Genomic DNA, 19,625 nt, shown 5'->3' with positions numbered 1-19,625 from the left:
AAATTGGACAAAAAACTCCTCAGCTTGACAAATTTATAAAAGGGATAATGGACACTTCTGTTATTAAGAGTTATATATCTATTATGGATTAAGTTTACTTTGCGAAAGTGCTAGAATATATGTCAATGTCATGAAACGTGTCTCAAACTGTGTAGCTCTGATAATTTCCAGATAAAAGAGATTTTTAAACATTATTTTATTATATTTCATGCAGTGTAAAATGCTTTAGCAACATGAATCATGATATTATTTAGACAATTTTAGAAAAAATCATATCTATAAATCTGTGTACCAGACCTTTAAACTTTGTACTGCTGTAATTGTTTAATGCCAGCCCCTCCCTTATTATCACTTTTTATTCGAGTATAGTCATGTACTAACAAAATGAATTTGTTTTTCGAAAAAAATTTAAAAAAAAAGTTAAAATATTCCCTTCCCATCCATAACATAGGATTTTGATCACTACCCTTTTTCCTAATCTAAATTTGTTCAGGTAAGCTGTCATTCCCCTTCCCAGGAAGAATAGAAAAATCTGTAATAGCTGAGAAAATAATTACACTCCACTGTTTATTCTGTGACTTTAATGAAGCTAAAGAGTTAACATTTCAGGCTTTCTGGAAAATCAAACTTGTAATACTTTTATACTTATTCTAGTAAATGTTCCTTTGAGAATTGTAAGGGGAAGTGATCAAGATAGAACGGATTTTCAAGAGAAATTAAAACAGAAAGGGGAGATAATTAAATGCAGAAAAGCAGCACTGGACAGTGTAGATCACGTAACGTGGCTCTGGAGATACAGGAAACAGGCCCGACCTGACATCGTGAGATCCTGTATAGGTCTACATCCACACTGGGACATTTACATCATCGACAACAAAGCTTACAGAAAACCTAGTACGTGTACATTGAAAATAATTGAATATTCACGGTTTCCATGTTTTTATCTCACATGCACTTATTGAATAAGTAAACTACTAATAAATGATGTAGTTGTGTACATGTAAAATCTTGTACAAAACAAGAGTAAAATTACAGAAGAATTTTGGGTTTTGCTAGAATACGGAACGGAAATTTTATGTCAAACAATTAACTTAGATTCGATGTAAATCAGATATAAAAAGCAATATCCTTGATATAAAAATCATATCTGTTAATAAAGACTTTTTCGTAAACTATGATCCACTGAATATTCATGAATTATGCACACCCTCAGAACTGGCAAGTGTACATGCGATGGTTTTATAAAATACGTACTAACTAGACTCAGATCCAGATTATTAATCTGAACGAAACGTACAAAGATAATTTTGATTCATAAAATAATACGTTATTGTCTTGAAATAGACATACGGGAAAATACTGCGAGTATGTACATACATACATATACTGTACATGTATATCTGTAAAGACAAAAACAAGTAGTTTTGATTTTCAGATTATGCAAGCAGTGGCGAATCAAGGAAGTTTGGGGTCGGAAAAGAGGCTTATAATCACAGGCAAATCAAAAGTTGATTGTTTAAATCTTATGTATATTTTGGACATCAAGTGGAGTGGCCTGGGGCCTTAGAAAGTTCTCAGACCTTTTGGATGAGCGGAAAAACAAACTCATATGTTTCACATTTATTTATCCCATGTTTGCCCCTTTATCCCATGGATATGACTCATTTTCGTATCCCACAGTTGAGTGTAGTTTTGACGTTACAGACGTAACGTCAGGAATTGCTACTAAACGTTGTAACGTCAAAACGACGTCAATATGAATTGTTAACGTGCAGTGTTTAAATACGTTTTCAAAGAATTACATGAAATCCAATTTAAGGAATTTTTTTATAGTAATTTGTTGACAGAACCTTGGGAAAATACACTTTTTTCGATAAAGCAGATCTTTTTAGCAATCTGAGTAAAATCAGATCTTTGTTATTGAAAGTCTGACGTTTGGTGTACGTAACAGGGATCTGATTTTAATCAGATTGCTTTTATATATTCCATTTATCAATTAATAAATCAAATTTTAGGTGAGTGCCACGCCTATCAACCTGAAATAAAGTGTTTTTTGTACTGTGTTCTGCTGGTAGACGATTATTCTCTTGATGTCAATGATCAGGCCAACAAAGAACTGATGGCTAAACTTAGAGAAAAATATTTCACAGATACAGATTTAAGTGACGAAATAAACATGACGGACATTCGGAAGAAAGTCATTGATAAACATGGAAACTTCTTTAAATTTAAATCAGACGACACCCGACATGACGTCATGTACGCCTTTGTTACGGAGTGTCTGGTGGAGGACAGTGATCTGGAGTTTTTCCTGACCACGGCGTCACCTGACGTGATATCGGAATACTGCCGGTCCTGGAATTATAAAAGGATTGAGGGAGAGAGATGTCTGTATGTACCGGACGAGCCGGAGAAGATGTACGAACTCTTCATAGACAAACTACAGCTGGACATCATCACACACTGTACCGTGTCTGACGAGGGGATTCATGTCAGGATCAGTAAACGTTGTGAGTATTTATACATTTGATTATCTTACAGTTATCTTTTTTTAAAATCATTTTTTTAATCTTCAATAGTTTAATAGTGCATTTAGTTATTAAATGAGTAAAAAGGATATTTGTTAAAGATTTTCGTGATTATAACGAAAAGTGTTTTAGATAATATTCTTTGAACTGTTAGATAATATGTTAATTAATATCTGTCAATACTTTTACCCCCAGAAACGACGGATAGATCGTTCTTGACCTGTCTGTCTGTATGTTTAAACTAACATTTTTCCATAACTGTTGATAGGTTGGTTCTGGGACTTTTATACGTCATATAATTCTGTATTTTTTGTGACCAGACATCTCATTGGACACTAACAACTTCTAATATGACCCTTTGACCTTGGAGTTTTACCTACTTTAAAAGACTTTAACCTTACCAAAAACTTTCGTAAGATTGGTGCTAAGACTTCAAACTTTAATAAAGTACTCTTTATCACATGGACTTCCAACGACTCAGAACGTTTGAACTTAACCTTAGAGTTTGACTTCCTTTTAAAAAAAATTAACCTTTGCAATAACATTTGAACGGTTAGGGCTAGGGTTTTTGTTCTTCCCATAAGTAATCTTGTGACAAACCAACAACCTTGACCCTTTGACCTTGCCCCGATGTTTGACATGCATCTGGAAAAAACCTTATTCTTTGACATGACTTTTGAACAGGCGACGCAAAGGATTTATATTAAAACAAACAAATTCAAGGAATTGTGGTCCCCCGCTTTCGGTGTCTTTGTGGGTGAGATGTCATTTTTTATGACATATTATGCGTAATAGGAACACCCTATATTATGTCATTTATTTAGAAATCATCACTGAACTCAAGGTCAAAGGGTCAAAGTTTTTGGTGTTCAATGAAAGGTCTTCTCACAAGGATTACGTATGTAAAGTATGAAAGCCCTAGCCCTTACCATTCAAAAGTTATGGCCAAGGTTAAAGTTTTTTATAAGTACGAAAAATTTCGAAGGTCAAAAGATCAAGTTTGTTGGTATCCAAGGAAAGGTCTTTTCACAAATAATATATATGTGAAATATGAAAGTCCTAGTATCTACCATTCAAAAGTTATGGCCAGAGTAAAAGTTTGGAATTTTTTGTGTAAAAAGGGGTCAAACTCCAAGGTCAATATGTCAAAATTGGTCGTACCAAAAGAAAGGCCAGAAAGAATACATATGTGAAAAATGAAAGTTCTAGCATCAGCATTTCAAAAGTTGTGACCAAGGTCAAAGTTCTTGAAAAAAGTCTTACTCAAAGGTCACTGTCAAAGGGTCAAAGTTCATGGTATCTAATGGAAGGTCTTCTTGCAAGGATTACATATGTGAAGTATGAAAGCCCTTGTCCTTACCGTTCAAAAGTTATGGTCAAGGTTAAAGATTTTTTTATAAGTACGGAAATCTCCATGGTCAAGGTCAAAAGGTTAAACTTGTTGATATCCAAAGAAAGATCTTGCCACAAAAAATAAATATGTGAAATATGAAAGTCCTAGTTTTTACCATTCAAAAGATATGGCCAAAGTAAAAGTAAGAATTTTTTGTGTAAAAGTGGGTCAAACTCCAAGGTCAAGGTCAAAAGGTCAAATTTGGTGGTACCCAAAGAAAGGTCTTATCACAAGGAATACACTTGTGAAATATGAGTTCAGCTTAATCAAAAGTTATGGACAAGCTTAAAGTTTTTGTGACGGACTGACAGACGGGCGGACAGACTGACGGACAGACGAATGAGATTTAATGTCCCCTCGCTTTTTTTCGTAATAAGGCCTTACTTTGGGTATCAACAAGTTTGATTTACATTTAGGAATATTTAATCCTTGACATGTTGCCAAACGGGGGTATCGGTGTTTCATACACACACACACACATCTTATTTGGAATAAACTGCATGATGTTGTGTAACCTGTAAAAGTAATCAATGAATAATTTTTATATTTATATATATATTCCCTTTTAAAGTAAACATTCCAGAGGAAATTTTTTCATGGGATCTCAGTGCCAAAAAAAGGTTTGTTGAAAATTCCAAACTGGGAAGAGTTGAAATGTTTCACGCTAGAGGTATGGTAGTTGGATGCGCAGGAGCTGGAAAAACCACTCTCCTTAGGAGGCTTCAGAGGAAAAAGAGAAAAAATAAAAATAAATCAACTGAGACAACCAAGGGAATTGAAGTCCATGAAGATTTGTTTGAAATCAAAGACAACACATTAATAGGTGAAATAATGATTTATTAAATAAATTATTAAGGAATGTATTCTTATGATACGCGGAAAATAACGCGCATTAAACTTTCCAAATGCTTATATTTTTTTGAAAGTGTAATATCCGAGGAATAATTTAAAGACAAGAAAAGTGTTTGTTAGTGTTCATCTAAGAGAAATTCAATTCTTTGAATATAGGCCAAAATAGATCATAGGAAATTTCATTAGAAATGCTACTAGACCATAAAATACCTCATAAAACTTATTAATACGGTGAATTAAAACTTAAATTGGCTTAAATTTTCTTGAAAGTATTGCAAAGTTGATTTTTTAAGCAAAATATGAGGAAATAAATACCAATTAGATATCTTGTACCCAAAAATGTTGTTCACCCATGTCAAAATTAGGCACATTTTCCCCTATGAAATTGCTCGAAAAACATAGAAAAAAATATTTCTACAATTAAACTTTTTCAGAAAATTGTAGTACAGTTTCTTAAGGTATTATGGCTCCTTTTCATAGCATGAAAAGTAGGGGTTAGTGTACATATAAGAAAGTTTTGATAAATTTTATATCCCCACCCCCTGTTTCTTTTTCAGCATTTAATGAAAATAAATCAAGGCATTTAGTCGATCAAGTATTTGTTTTTCTCACCAAATATTCAAAATTAGTGTGATAATTTCAGGTAATAATTGCAATTTTGTTAAGAAAAGATTTTTAAGAACAAAAAGTAATCAATTAACACATAAAATTTCATAATAATTTGTTGGATGTCCTTTCTTGCCCTGAGGGTTCTGGATTGGGTCCTGGTTTTTGGTGTTGGATGGTGGCTTCACAGGGATTAGTCAAATCCAGTCCCACTGTCTCATTCTGATTTTTATGGTTTTCTCCATCTTATTTTAGTGGTTCTTAAACTCTGCTCTCTTCTAAAGGCCTTCATTACTGATTCTTGTGAAAACAAGACTTACCTGTAAAAAATTATTTTAGAAAAAATAAGATAATTTACTGGTAATATCACTGTTCAAAAAATGTAAAATCATTATTTTGTCTATCTGACTTTGTTTTTATGAACCCAGGCCTGTAGTTTAGACTAGATTAATTTTTACATGTTCCATGATGTTTCATAAATATTCCATTTTTTTAACCCCCATAGGTCGCCATAGAATGAAGCGACCTAGCTTCTTAACGAATGTAAAAGAGCTAAAAATTATAGATGTTATCTTCTTATTTTCTTACGGTATGTCTATAAATTTTGGATAGAGATTCTGCATTTACAATATCAAAGGTAATTTATCATATACTAAGAGCTAAAGTTGCAATAAAAAGATAATACGAATGTTGTCGTCTGCACGCCTCTTGAGACCTTAGGCATAACGTTACGTACATGTATCATGTTATGCAATGTTTGAGTTTGCGATGTGACAGTATACTATGTATTTTGAAATCTTTGTATCTATAATGCATAAACATTGCTATTTCCAGTAAGTTTGAAAGCATTGTAAACCTACATTGTCGCTTTTCCACTGCGACTGGAACGTCGTCAACACTTCGGCGCTCTTGGCTGGCATGTTTTGGGTCCTCTTTCTAGATTGTACCTGTAGGCCTAATTGTTATCCCTGCAATTTTTAAATGTTTTGCAATTTCTGTCGGTTGGCTCTTTTAATGGAGTGCCATTCGGCATTCCGGTCGCTTTGAAACTGGCGACCCCGTCTTCTTGAGTCTTCCCCTCTCGATCATGTCAATTTCACTTGTCGACTTTCTTAGACCTACAGTGTATGTCGTAAATATCGTAATTTTTCCACACGTGTTGATCATTAATACAATGTTATAGAAAGATTTTTTATTTAAAAATAAATATAGTACATAAAAATCATAAAAACTTAAAAACTTGCTTATAAATTGTTATCAGTTTGAATTTTACGACATGTCTAAGTACGAAGACCCACTTGGGGTAAAATGATCATAAGATTACATCCTTAAATAATGAATTACTTTTCTTCTAGAGACAGATTCTTTGACTTTATAACATCTTTGTATAGGTCAAATTCTAAATGCGCAAATAAGTCTGCATTGTATTATATTGTATTATATCATGTTTGATTCATATTATGTTCAAGGTTTAAGTGATAATTCTTATGGAAACAGTTAATAGGAAACATATTTGGATAAGATATACAAGGACATACAATTCATATGCTGTTATTTGTTGATCCCTTTTTTTAAACAGATTCCAGTGATGACAATACAAAGATGCTGATCAATGGTCTTCCAAGTGACAAAAAGTTGATCAGCATGACCGACTTTGCCGGACAAGTGGCGTATTATGCATGTCACCAGGTTTACTTGTCAAGAAGAGCATTTTATATCGTGGTCATTGACATGTCCAAAGGGCTCGATGAAAAAGCTTGCAAGCACAATGTTGATCGTCACAACCCACAAGGATCCTTATTTCAGGCATGGAACTATAGAGGTACATGTAATGTATCAAATTCAAAATCTTGATTGAAATAAGTTCAAATCTGAGAAAGAAAAAGATTAATTCACAAGCTCTCTGCATTTAATAACAACAAATGAAAAAAGGTAAAGGGGGTTGTCCACAACGAAACAGTTGTTCACCCAATATCAATATTTGTTTCAAACAATTAAGTATATATGAAAGAAAGCTGAAATCATTTTTTATTCATTTTATTAAATTTAAACACGAGTATAAAAATCAAGGATTATGTGACATAACAGCTATCAGAGGCCCCCCATTTCCACGACGAATTATATTTAATGTACAATGATTTTTATAGTTTTCAAACATGAATGAATACATGTAAATGAATTGCCTTTTGAATAGATTCAATAAGTCCGACCGTTTCATAATTTTTAATGAAAGAGAATGGACGGGTGTTGCAACCACTATTGAAATAATTATATCATTAGTGGTTGAGAGTGCATTTATATAGCAAACATAGTTAGAAACCACTATTGAAATACGACCACTATTGAAATAATTATATCAATAGTGATTGAGAGTCCATTTCAATACCAAACATAGTTAGTAACCACTATTGAAATACGACCACTATTGAAATAATTATTTCAGTAGTGGGTGAGATTCATTTTAATAACAAACAGGTTGCAACCACTATTGAAATAATGTTCATTTTTGAAATAAAGATTTCAATATGGACTATCAAAATGACTATTAAAATCACTTTTGAAATTATAATTTCAATAACTATCTAAATCTTCATATAAGGACAGATGTTACAAACAAAGTATGGATGCCTGTATTGGTACATTTTTTTGTTCAGATTTCATTGAAAATGATGCAAATAATAAATTTCTTTCTATAAAGAAATTGTAAACCTTCTGAGATGTTCAAAATTTTGCCTCACTAGGATCATCCTTATCAATTTATAAACTTTAATTATTAATCTATATATTTTTCACCCAAAATTCAATTTTTGTGAAATTTTGGATAAATAAAAATTACGCGGTGAAACTTTTCTTTTAATACTGGTCGTATTTCAAGTTGTGTTCGTAGTGGTTGAAACCTATGGTAATCATATTGAAATGCACTCTCACACACCAATGAAGTAATTATTTCAATAGTGGTCATATTTCAATAGTGATTAATATCTATGTTTGTTATTGAAATGCACTCTCAACCACTATTGATATAATTATTTCAATAGTGGTCGTATTTCAATAGTGGTTATTACTTATGTTTGTTATTGAAATGCACTCTCACCCACTATTGAAATAATTATTTCAATAGTGGTCGTATTTCAATAGTGGTTACTAACTCTGTTTGGTATTGAAATGCACTCTCAACCACTATTGATATAATTATTTCAATAGTGGTCGTATTTCAATAGTGGTTTCTAACTATGTTTGCTATTGAAATACCCTCTTAACCACTATTGATATAATTATTTCAATAGTGGTTGCAACAGACGGGTCTTGGTATAGTTGTGGAATATGTATATCCGAGGAGTCTACGCAGTGTTTTATATGGCCATTTTTTGCAAAAAGCCGCTTAACAATTGTCCAATCCGACAAAACATGCTGGTTTACTACACCTTAACATTTAATCATGGACAGGTGGTTTAGGTTAATTTACCTTTTATCCTCTTCTACATTTCAAACTTGTAATTGTCAGTGAAGGCTGTTTATACTTACATGTAATAATACGCATGCATTCTCAGCGTGTACGGTTTTTGGTCAAGAAACGCACATGAAACGTGTATTCACTGATACTCGGAAATACGTGTAAACCTAAGTTACCCTACAAACACTTTACAAAACTTTAAATATGTTTATTTATTTATCAATTGTTTGTAACTGTGATCCCGGAAGGCAGCATAGTCAAGGTCGAAGTAAGAAGGCAGGGCCTAATTTTTACGGGGAATGTTTACCATGATGTCACACATAATATAAGGTCTTCAAAATACCACAACATGAAATACATGAACATACATGAAATTGATTGCTATTTCAAACAGCTGGATAGCTGTATACTACACGTACAAACAAACTTTCTATTACATGCCGTTTTGTCGTTTGTTAAATCTCACACAACATATGTAAATGATGCATCGATCGCAATGCACTTGTCAATGTGACGTCATCTTGCAAAAATGACGCAGTTTGTACACAGTGAGAGGCTGATCAAGTCACATTAAATGCTTTTTGTTCTCAAATAAAATATTATTTGCAATTACATAAAGGCCGTGAACTTGGATGCTCCGAACTTTCTCCAGACAAGTGATACTGTCGTGTGATTGTATGCAGATTCACTGAAAAAGAAATGGAAGGACCCTAATAAATCGATTTATTGCAAGGGCATAAATTCGATGTATCTTGTGAATTTTTTACACATAAACTCTAGAGGCATTAAGATATTTGAAAAGTGCGAACCTCATGAAATCTTGCACATGAATTAATTATAGCTATATTTAATCTAGTTGACCAGCAAAAAATATTCAACTTGCCGTCCAACAAATGAAATTTTAGCAATTAAAGAAGGGAATCTATATAGGTTTGCAGGACTTTTTAGGTCACCTGAGTAAACTCAGGTGACCTAATGCTATCTGTTTTCGTCCGTCGTCGTGCGTCGTTCGTTAACATTTGAACATTTTCAGCTTCTTCTCTGCAACCACTGAACCAATTTCAACCAAATTTTACACAAAGCATCTATGGGTAAAGGGAAACAAAAATTGTGAATTTCATGATCCCTGCCCCCCTGGGGCCTGAGGGGTGGGGCCAAAACCACTTAAATTCATGCAATCTTTAAAAATCTTCTTCTTTACTCCTGGACATTAAGCAGTCAAACTGTTTGCATGATTGTAATCAGCAATGAGTCCTCTACCAAAATTGTGAAATTCATGGCCCTGGGGTCAGGGGTCTAGTGCTAGGGTGGGGTTAAATAAGAAGTTAGTGAAAATGCATTATTTCTTTGAAAATCTTCTTCTCTGCTCCTGGGTATTAAATAAACCAACTAAGTACATAGTTATGATGAGCAAGAGTGACTCTACCAAAATTGTGAATTTTATGGCCCCAGGATCAGGGGTTCTGGTGTTAGGGTGGGGGTCTATTGATTATATAGTGAAAAAACATGAATTCTTTGAAAATCTTCTTCTCTGCTCCTGGGTATTAAATTAACTAATTAAGTACATAGCTATGATAAGCAAGAGCGCCTCTACCAAAATTGTGAATTGTATGGCCCCAGGGTCAGGTGTTCTTGTTTTAGGGTGGGGCTCTAATGATTATATAGTGAAATACATGAATTCTTTGAACATCTTATCCCTTGCTCCTGGTTAATATGCTAATGATATAATTACATATTTAAGGCCAGGATTTATTTTATTTTCAGTTTTACAAACCCTCCGCTCAAGGTTTTGAATTTTCAGAAAAAAATAAAACAATTTTTTTCTCTCCGATGTCAAATTTGAGTCGGGATCGAGATTTCAAATTTACGCACTCGCAATTCCGGTTTTACGATGAAACGATTGGTAAATAAAGCTAGATCTGAGAAGATAGCTTGGTTTAGTGTAAAATTCATCGATAAGAGTTCCATTCAAAACGTTTCACCCGTTCAAAGGACAAATAAAATGCTGACGACTTTGTTGCACAATGACATGCTGCTGAGATAATTATGCATTCATTTCAAAAGTAACTGTAAATTATTTTCCTCCCCCAGGTTTTAAACTGCCCGTGGTAGCTATTGCATATTGCCAGGGACATTGTTTAAGTCTCTGTTATAGCTTACAGTCTAAGCACCATTCTTCAGAAAAGGGTTGCTTTTGCATCAGATGTAATGAATAAAACTATGGGAGAAGTGAAGTCCATTTGAGGAAGAAATAAACAATACCCTGAAGAAATAAAAAAAAATTTGAACTATTAAAAGGCAAGAATATACAAATATATACAGGCATGTAGTATCATTTGTATCAGCCAGAAAAATTATTTTACACTTAATTGAAAAAATGTTGACCATACTCCCCAATACTCCCTGTCTGTTTTATGATAGGAATTATAATTTTAGGCATCAAGTAAATTTTAGAACAATGTCTACACATTCACCTAACACATATTTAAAAAAATGAAGATACATGTATATTGAAAGACTTTTAAAGAATTGATTTTTTAAAATATATTTTGATCAACATCACAAAATTTATATAACTTGCAATTGCCCAAACTGACAGATGATGAAATAAGCAATTAAATGTTTTACTTTCCTATTTGTAAGCATTATGTTTCCAGTGGTAAGGAGCCTATTAGGATAGCATAAAAAGAATGTGCAAATGTTAATAATTGATTTATCAAAAAAAAAATTTATTTCCTTCTCCTTCGGGACTTTTTTATTCTCATGTTCATAACTAATCCTAAACATTAAAAAAAATGCTGGCCTTATAATGAAGAAAGGGCCTCTTTCAAAATAGATAATTTCAGGGCTGCTGGGTCAGGGGTACCAGGGGGGTACTTTGACTAATAAAATAAATTAATGCTTTGAAATCTTCCCTTTGATAAGCAATGGTGTCTCTTTCAAAATTTGTGAATTTCATGGCTTTTGGCTTAAAACACGAACCAAATACAATCGCTGGAAAGTTGTTACATGATACTCAGGTGACCTATAAGGCCCGTGGGCCTCTTGTTACAAACTGCAATTGGTGTTGAAAAGGATTATAAATTAAACTAAGATTTTAACCTTGTAATGCCCTTGCAATATTGGAACTTAGAGATGACCTTTAAACTGCAAGTACTTGTATAATTGCAAAAATCAAATGACAAGTCTAAGAAAAATTTATATGTCCCCAACATGTAGATTTAAACCACATTACATTTTTTTTATGTCAGTGAAGTCCTAAAAAGAATCGCCCATCCTTATGTAGTATGTATATTTATCTTTAAAAATCGCTAATATTTCCATTTGAAACCTTAACTATGTTGCGAAATGGTACATATGCAGATCCGTGTCAAATCGGTGGCTCAAGTGCATGAAAAAATATTTATCAGAAACCTAGTAAAATAAGCCTTTTTTCCAAGTATGAAATTTCTTTAATATTTTTGCAGTACTTACTCTTAACGTATCTCACTATCTGACTGATCAATTAAAAATGTCGTCAGTGTTTCTATTAGATTATGAATTATTCTTACGTCTGAAAATCCAGTTTCGTCGATCTGTTCATAATGGGAAAGACCAGCTAGATTTTACATTTTCTTTTTAAAATGACAATTGAGCACAGTACAGTTTTCTCCTTTCATATATAAGTTGACTTCAGTGAAATATGTACAGTGACCAGACAAATGAGAAAAGTGTATCTACTTGGGCTTGTATATGTTAAGGGCTTCAAAGAGTGGGGCGGGATCAAAATTAAAATGGAATTGGGTGTAAACATGATTCCCTACCCCCAAAAAGGTTTATGTCTTTCAACTCACGTTTCTATTTTTTTTAAATAGTATTCGATAAAGGTACACACTATCAGTGATTAATTACAAACAAATCTTTGAGTAAAATTTGGACATTTAATTTTTTGTCAATTTACTTGGGGTCGTACATGTATGTCGCCTCATCTTTTAACCTCTTAAAATCGAACAGCGGGATAACGTTTCTCTATAGAGGATATGATCAGCTGTTAGAAGAATAGGAATAATGTCATGAATGAGACTGGATCTCTAAATGTTGCCTGAGATGAGATATAAGCCTTGGCTTATAAATTATTTGATAACATTTCTCGACCTCGGAGGCAATGCAGTAACATTCAGGAAAACGCAGACTTTATTTCCTAAACATAAATAATTGTTAACTTGAGAAGCTTGTTTTCAATTGTATGTATAACATTGTTTTTGGATTGATGGAAGTGACGTTTTAAATACATTTCACTGTACTGCTTACACAATGTACACTATGTGTGGCAAAAGTGATTAAACAAGGAAAGCTATAAAGAATGCCTATCCGATGAATATTTTTTTTTACTGAACTAACCTAGTGTGTTCCGTTAAAAATTAAGCCTTCCGTATTTCAAGCTCAAAGGCTTGAATGATTATACACAAATTCTGTTTTTTTTATGTATTGGCATTTAGTTTCGTATTATAATCTTTTGTTAACTGAACGGTAGTACACGCCACTGCAATAATAACAAAAAAAAGATCCAAGAAAAAGAAAAAACATTTGCCACTGTGTAAACATATATGTAGATAGGTGCATTATATATTTTTTTCCTTTAAAGTGTTTTGAATATTTAGTTATACCACTATTTAATTTTATTTTTAAAGACTATTTTCACTTCTGGCTCCAGTCTATTAAAACATACTGCGACGAAGGAGATACTCAAGCAAAGGAAAGAAATGAAGGAGGAAAGGGCGTTTTTCATCCTGTGATTCTCATTGCTTCTCATAAAGACAAAGTGGTGAGTTTTAATATTATTAGTTATTTCATATAAGCAAAAAGGTATTAATTATATACAGTTTATGCAACACACTTCACTTGCAAGAACTCTTAATCTTTTGAAATGGAAGAAGGTTTATCATTATTGGATGAAGTATTTAAAAAAAATGTCCAGAGATAAAGTGATGACCTTCACCTGACCTTCCATATTAAGGTCAAAACTCATTTAACTGACACCATCACTTAGCGACATTGTCTTCTTGATTCTGTGAAAATTTCATTAATTTTTATTTATGATAAAAAGATTTTGTTCGAGGAGAATCCTAGTTTAAGTATCTTTTTTAAGGTAGGATTCTTCTCTGGTTTCTGACTAGATGAAACATTCAAAGTATATTTTCTTATATGTCTTATATATTGAGATGTAAGGAATTTTAAAGACTATATTTTTCTTTCCTCATCACAATTGTACAACTTAAAATAGAAATGGTAAACTGCGCTTGAAAACTAGCAGGGACTATATTTTTGGCGGAATGGTGGCGTTTGAAAATATCTTCTTTTCTGCCTCTCAAAATTATAATAGAACAATGAATTTAGTTATAATTTTTACACAATCGAAGACTTGGAGAAATTTTCAAATGTAAGTTAAATTAATATTGAGGGACTAAACTTTCAAAATATATCAAATAAATATGATTTTTCAAACAAACTAGAATTTTATTAGCTTTTAAACGCTTCCTATCAAAGTGCAGATTTGAGCCAAAAATCCATAAAAAGTATTTTTTCTCTCTTAGCAAACGATCAAAACTTTTTGTTTTTGTATCATTTTGTACATTTATAAGACTACTTTATTATATGTGAAAATAAGAAAAAGTTAAATATAGGAAGCATATGAAAATAACTAATATATCCTAAAAATTAAGAAAAACAGAGAAAATTCGGAATAGCCAATATCCATTTAAGTTAAATTATTTATGTAAATTTGGTAATATCATGCTATAGACCCGATATAGTAATATGTTTTTATACAAAAAGAACAATCATTAAACTTTTGAAATAGAAGTAGGTATCAGATGAATAGGAACAGTATTTTTTATTCTTAATGTCAAGGAAAAAGATAATGACATAGACCTGACCTTGTCTCTAATATAAAATGGTCAAATTTAATTTCACTGATACTATGACTTACTAATATTGTCTTCTTGATTCTGTGAAAATTTCATTAATTTTTAATTATTAGAAATATGAGAAGAATCCTACCTTAAAGATTTATAGTAGTCATAATTATCAATTTTAAAGGTCAAATGAGTCAGTCAGTAAACCTAGTGTTATCCTTTTTTGTGTGTGTCGTCCTGACAACGGTTCTTTAGAACAGCTGGAGATATTTCAATTACTATTTGTGTATAGCATCGCTGAGTAAAGAGAAAAAGATATTGTGAATATCATGATCCCAGACCTTTAGGTCCCGAGGATTGGGCTTGAACTATCAAAATTACTGCAATTAAAAACACTCCTCTTCTTTGTTCCTGGACACAAAGCAATCTGTTGGTATATTGTATTAACCATTGTTTCCTCTACCCATATTTTGAAATTTATTCTGCTCCTAGATGATAAGCAAACATAAATACTTAGCTATAATAAACACGGAAGCCTCTTCCAAATGATTCCAACGCAGTTATGATAAGGCTGTCCAAAGGCTTAAAGTGCCTTAAAAATATGCATCTATTTTGAGCTAGATTTTAATTTCAATATGTGATCCTTGTTTGAAATTGCAGTCAACCTGAGATAATAGTTTAATCTGGTATTATGATAAAGCATTTCTGTAATGTCACATGACTGGGTTGATCACGTGACGGACATTTATTGTATTCTTAAATGTTGCACAAAAATCGCATCGGCACAAGTGCAAGATAAAACAAAGTTTGTTACATAGATCAATCCATCGTGATCTATGGTTCATGTAAAGTTCTATGGGCCGGTTTAATTTATACTTCTTCAGAAAAGGATATGGAGTTAACGAACAGTATTCAATCTCAATGATAAATTGTATTTGCTGAAACATGATAAATTGTAGTTGCTGATAAGGTCATTGTATCGACCATAAAACTTACGAAATGATGACTTCAAAAGAAACTGCTGATATCCTTGTTTCATCAACTTGCTTGTCAATAATTTATCTCGTTGAAGAAATTAAATTCAACTTACCAACGTAGGAAGGAGTATTTTCCACTCTTTATCGCGATTTATACAAAAATGGATAAACTACATACGATCCCCCAGAAAAATTCAGTCATTGACATACTTCTCTTTTTTATTCACGCAGAATATCTTCAATTTATCCTTGTCTATAGAACGCCTCAACTGCCTTATTTGGAAAACTTTTATTATATGATGGTATTTTGTCATTATATGATGGTATTTTGTCATTATATAATGGATTTTATCATTATATGCTGGTACTTTGTCATTATATGATGGTATCTTTTCTATAAAATATGTTAGGGAGTCCTTTGACCAAAATCAGGGGGCGCTTTGACTAAAATCAGATGACGCTTTCACCAATATTTGGGGGCAGTATTTTTTCTATAAAATTATGTTAGGGGGCGATTTGATCAAAATCATGGGGCTCTTTGGCTAATATCAGGGGACGCTTTGACTAGAATTAGGGAACGCTTTGACCGGGACCATTTTATTATGGAGCACTTTGACTGGCTCCCCTAGACGCTTTCACTGAGAATCGCGGAACAGCGAATTAGTGCAATTGCAAGTTCTCGGGCCTTCCCGACTGGCGGAAAAACGACCTCGAATGTGTATATGGTAGACGCCATGACAACCCTCCTTTTTAACGATCTTTGAAATAAATGCATGGAGACCTTTTATCTGTGGAATATGGCGTTTAACTTTATTCAATGTAATGATATTACTTAGAATATACTATAGAAGGGGTTTCTATATTAGTCTATCCTATATATGAATAAGCAGGAAGATGTATAAAATTTTAACATCCGCTGATGTTAATACATTCGAAGTTGTTTTTCCGGAAATACCCGAGATTATGCGATTGCGAATAAGTGCTATAGAGACAAGCGTCTTAATCATCGAAACTACAAACTAGAGGTACTGTGAGCAATGAGCTCACTAAATGATACCCCCCGCCTCCAATATGATTATAATGACAAAGTCCATGTTTTGCGATGGCCAGGAAACCAAAAATATTTGTCGGATCAAAAAATAAAATAGGAGGTGCACAATGGCAATATGTAATAAAGATTCTGTGAAAGTTTCATTAAATTTCACTCAGTGGTTTAAGAGGAGTTGAGGATAAGAGATGGGTACCCCAAAGCGTAACAGACGGACGGACTGACGGACGGAATTAACGATTACTACTGTATAGGTGAAAATTAACTCGCGGTGTTGATATTCGCTATATTCACGGTGTTAACAAATCCGTGAAATCAAGAAATAGTGAATAAATTTTCAATAATCTCCATGTTTTATTTGGAAAATTGAGAATAGACTACGATAGATTTATATAGATGTTCGTGCAGTCCATGGTCATTTCAGTAATTGCGAGTAGTACTGTCATTCAATTAATTTTAATTATCACGCTTTACTTTAATTCAAATCGGCAGATAATAATTAAGCTGTTTCAATAGCCAACGCTACATGTTTCATCAATCAAAACACCTGGGCCATGGGTTTTGATTACCCGTGCGTAACTAATGTTACCACGTGTATTTGTTACCTGCATTCTCATGCATATTAGTTCATGTAGGTTTTATCTTCATTTTGGTTTTTAAAAACCATTCAAGTAAATATCGAACTTACTGACGAAGGAAGTGTGGAAGGATATTATTTCATTGAACTACATAAAAACTTTTATTTCCGTCCAGTGGTTTTTCGCCGCGTTGTATTGAAGATCTCGGGTACACATGCACTCATCGTAATAGCATATATAAAGGAAAGTCATTTAACGTTTAGGGACTATTAATAACTGCACTTGTGTTAATTAATTATTTATAAAATCTAACAATTTTATAATAACTTCCTCTGTTGTTCGTGAAATAAAGACATAACGCTTATTAATGTCGTTTACATGTAGCTATGGTATGGATTGAATGGAGACAAGGGAAGTAACTTTTATTACATACCAAATTCCGCGAATTCAAGAAACCGCCATCGTGTCAGATGAGAGAAAACCGTGAAAATTACAACCCGTGAAAGTAATCCCCTATACAGTATATACCCTCCCGCTTTTCAAGCGGGGGGTATAATAATGACAAAAAAGTGGTAGCATATAATGAAAAGTAGTATAAAGAAGAAAAGTAGTATAAAGAAGAAAAGTAGTGTAAAGAAGAAAAGTAATATAATGAAAAGTAGTAGCATATAATGACAAAATACCATCATATAATGACAAAATACCATCATATAAAGATAAAATACTATCATATAATGACAAAATACCATCATAAAATGATAAAATACCATCATATAAAGATAAAATACCATCATATAATGACAAAGTATCATCATATAAAGACAAAATACCATCATACAATGTATAATGATAAAATACCATCATATAATGATAAAATACCATCATATAATGACAAAATACCATCATATAATGAAAGTTCTCCACATAAGGAGTTACGGCGTTCCATACTTGTCTTTCACTTGTGCCAGTCAAATATAAACACGATTCATAAATTCTAAATCTGTCTACGGACAAGTACAGGCAACGTTTCACACTTAATTTTTCGCTCCTTTTTGAATATGTGGATATTGGACTAGCGAAAGAAAACGTTGTATCTGTAATTTAAATGTTTACCATCATAACAGCACATGGAGCATAAAAACAATCCCAGCACTTGAATTAAACAATAACGCCCCCCAAAAATCTACATGCCATGTGTAAAAATTATGACACTTTCCCCGTCATGTAAGCACTAGTATGCAGTGACTTTACGCGTCAAATTATATCATGACGTCATACCAAAGTAATACAAAGTAGTAACTTCAGTTTGACCAGATTGATATTTTACGGACAGCCTTATCCTATCCGCGAAAGGACTGGTCTCCATATTCCACATTGGGATTCGAACCCAAGACCTATGGTTTTAACTCCTTATCTCGCAAAGAAAGAGCTGCGCCATGTGGGCGGATAATTTTGCTTGTAAATCTCTAAGAAAAAAATGACAAAACTTTTACAGAATCTTTAAAGGGTCGGTTGATTTAAGGATGTGTATACTCGTGTTTCCTCTTTAAAAAGTGATTAAATATTGTCGGGTAAACTTATGGTTTGGAAGAATTGCGTAAAAGTTTTTATACTTTATCATGTTTAGCGAGTGATCACAAATAGCCTTGGTGACTATGGGGCATAACGTAGCTAGTTATAATTCACAAATAACTACGTTGCATAGCCAAGTTTTTCTGTTCGTTTTAATGAAAGCCTTAGACAAGTGACAAATACATAAATGTATATATTGAATTGCTTACACACAAGGCAGGTAAAGCAAGATACAGAACAACCAAAGTTGGTCTGATATATGTTTCAGGTTTCGATTATTTTCAAAAAGCAAAGATTCATTAAAATTTGTAACCGTACGTGGCAAGAAGTATAAGTGTTTACAGAGAATAGTAATGTATTAATATTTTTACAGTGTACATGCAGAAAAAATTCTTTCCGAGGAAACTAGTTTTAGACACGAGTCGTTATTTACGTTGTGTGTAAATTTCACCATTTATCTTAGTTTTAAAGAATCAATGATATATTTTTCAACATTCATTCAATAGTCAACACATTTAAATGATATTTCAATTAAAGAGTTGGCGTAGGAAGGAAGAGTCATTCTACGGGCAATTGGAAAAATGCTTATCTGAAAAGCAAACCTTGAAAGAACTTATTTCCGTAGGAAGATATTTTGAAGTTGAATGCCCGGAAAAGTCATTGACAAATAAGCAGAAAGAAAAAATAGAAAAAGTGAAAAAATGTATTGTTGAAACTGTAAAA

The 19,625-nt window shown here is 32.8% G+C and overlaps 1 protein-coding gene across 1 annotated transcript; it reads left to right on the top strand.

Moving 5' to 3' along the window:
* Positions 1 to 294: 294 nt before the first annotated feature.
* Positions 295 to 19,619, top strand: LOC134261084 (probable serine/threonine-protein kinase pats1; the record flags this gene model as incomplete). Its single annotated transcript, XM_062743557.1, has 6 exons — positions 295 to 894; positions 2,016 to 2,510; positions 4,493 to 4,744; positions 6,959 to 7,201; positions 13,504 to 13,637; positions 19,440 to 19,619. Coding segments are annotated over exons 2-6 (1,200 nt in total), but the record flags the coding sequence as incomplete, so codon positions are not given.
* Between the last annotated feature and the right edge of the window lie 6 nt (positions 19,620 to 19,625).

This window comes from Saccostrea cucullata, unplaced genomic scaffold (genome assembly GCF_032062105.1).
Source record: "Saccostrea cucullata isolate Sc308-1 unplaced genomic scaffold, CSIRO_AGI_Scuc_v1 ctg12614, whole genome shotgun sequence".
In the NCBI taxonomy this organism is placed as follows: Eukaryota; Metazoa; Mollusca; class Bivalvia; order Ostreida; family Ostreidae; genus Saccostrea; species Saccostrea cuccullata.
This window is presented reverse-complemented; position numbering and strand designations above follow the sequence as displayed.